At 63.1% G+C, this 1,556-nt stretch overlaps 1 protein-coding gene across 1 annotated transcript in view; it reads left to right on the top strand.

Moving 5' to 3' along the window:
* Positions 1 to 659: 659 nt before the first annotated feature.
* Positions 660 to 1,556, top strand: part of LOC105310269 (guanine nucleotide-binding protein G(I)/G(S)/G(O) subunit gamma-7) — a gene marked incomplete at its 3' end in the record, with an annotated part of 6,300 nt that continues 5,403 nt past the window's right edge. The window contains exon 1 of the mRNA XM_011386462.2: positions 660 to 780. Within this exon, the coding sequence (XP_011384764.1) occupies positions 700 to 780 (81 nt within the window). The remainder of the gene's footprint in view (positions 781 to 1,556) is intronic.

Here is a 1,556-nt window from a genome sequence, read left to right as displayed (position 1 = left end):
AGGCCACCTAGGGTGGGGACGGCCCAGGGGACTGGGTCTGAACCGGGCCCCCTACCAGCGTCAGCTCAGTGCTCAGCAGAGCGTGGCTCTGGCAGGACATTCTCTGTAAGGGTCTGCTGAGCGAACAACTGTGTGACCGAAGGAGAGGGGTGATGGGCCCAGGTGCCACAGTGTGGTTTCCCCAGGCTATCTGCCCCAGAAAGAACCAGGGGTATCAACCGGGGGCGACCTGCCACCCCAAGGACACTGGGCCATGTCTGGTGACAAGCACAGTCTTCGGGACTGGGGCGATCCCTGCATCGAGGGGGCGGGGCCAGGGAGGCTGCTCAACACCCCCAGTGTCCAGGATGACCCGATGAGACCCCGGAGCGGGACAGCTGTCAGAGAAAACTCGAGATGCTTTCTCCCCACCGAGTCCTCAGCTGAATCTCCCAGGAGCCGCCGCTGTGTTTTCAGGGACTCTCCTGGGGCCCCCTGATGGTGACGACCAGCGACTGGCCACAGGAGGGGACTCGGGGAGAAGAGGGGCTCGGACAGGCCTCCCACCCTCGACCTGGGGACACAGACAACGTGGCCAGTCCCCAGATGGGGCGGGGGGCTTCCGGAGGGGGCGTCCTGCCTCTGCCTCGTGGCCCCAGAAGCTCACGCTGTCTGCTTCCCCCGCAGCTCTGGACGTGGGGCCGGAGCCGATGGCAGACAATGTCAGCCACTAACAACATCGCCCAGGCCCGGAAGCTGGTGGAGCAGCTCCGCATCGAGGCTGGGATCGAGCGCATCAAGGTGAGACCCTCAGCGGCGGGCGGCCGGGCGGGAAGCGGGCCCCATCGCTGCGCACCTCGCCCGACGCCTCTGAGCCCGTTTCCTCAGCGGAAACCCGTGTCACGGGTCACTGGGGTGGCCCTGCAGCCCACGGGGATTCTCAAACACCGAACTCCCCCCAGACCCTGGGGTCCCTCCCTAGAAGCCCCAGCAAAGGCCACCTCGGGCCCCACCGAAAGGGCCAGCAGGAGGCAGGCACTTTGTCCCCGCTGTCCGCTCACGTCCCTCTTACGGCAGATGCGGATAGAAGTTGGGGACGTGGTTCAGGGACGGGAGGGGACGGATCTCACCTCCACTTTATTTACCTCCGCGCTGTTTGAATTTTTGAAATAAGTGTTTTTCCTTTTTATACTAAAATGGAGGACAGCAATTCCTGTCCACGGTCGCCGGGCCCGGCAGGAACGGGACCCGTGAGGCTGAGGGCGGTGGCACCGCGTGCGCGGGCAGCTCCACAGACGGGGGCGAGAAAACAATCCGCAGAACGCGTTGGCCGTTTCCTTTAAAGCGCACGATTCAGGGGCATTTGGTGCTTTCACAGGGTCGTGCACCCACCCCCTCTGTCTAGTTCCAGAACGTTCCATCACCCCAAAGAGAGATCTCGTCCCCATGAGCTGTCACCCCAGCCCGACACCCACTCACCCACTTCCTTTCCCCATGGATGTGCCTGTTTTGGACATGTCACGTAAATGGGATCACACCATGTGGCCTTGTGCATCCGACATCTCTCACTGAGCGTC

Source organism: Pteropus vampyrus, unplaced genomic scaffold (genome assembly GCF_000151845.1).
Source record: "Pteropus vampyrus isolate Shadow unplaced genomic scaffold, Pvam_2.0 Scaffold1752, whole genome shotgun sequence".
NCBI classification, from domain to species: domain Eukaryota; kingdom Metazoa; phylum Chordata; class Mammalia; order Chiroptera; family Pteropodidae; genus Pteropus; species Pteropus vampyrus.
The sequence above is the reverse complement of the archived record's forward strand: the minus strand, read 5'-3'. Positions and strand labels throughout refer to the sequence as shown.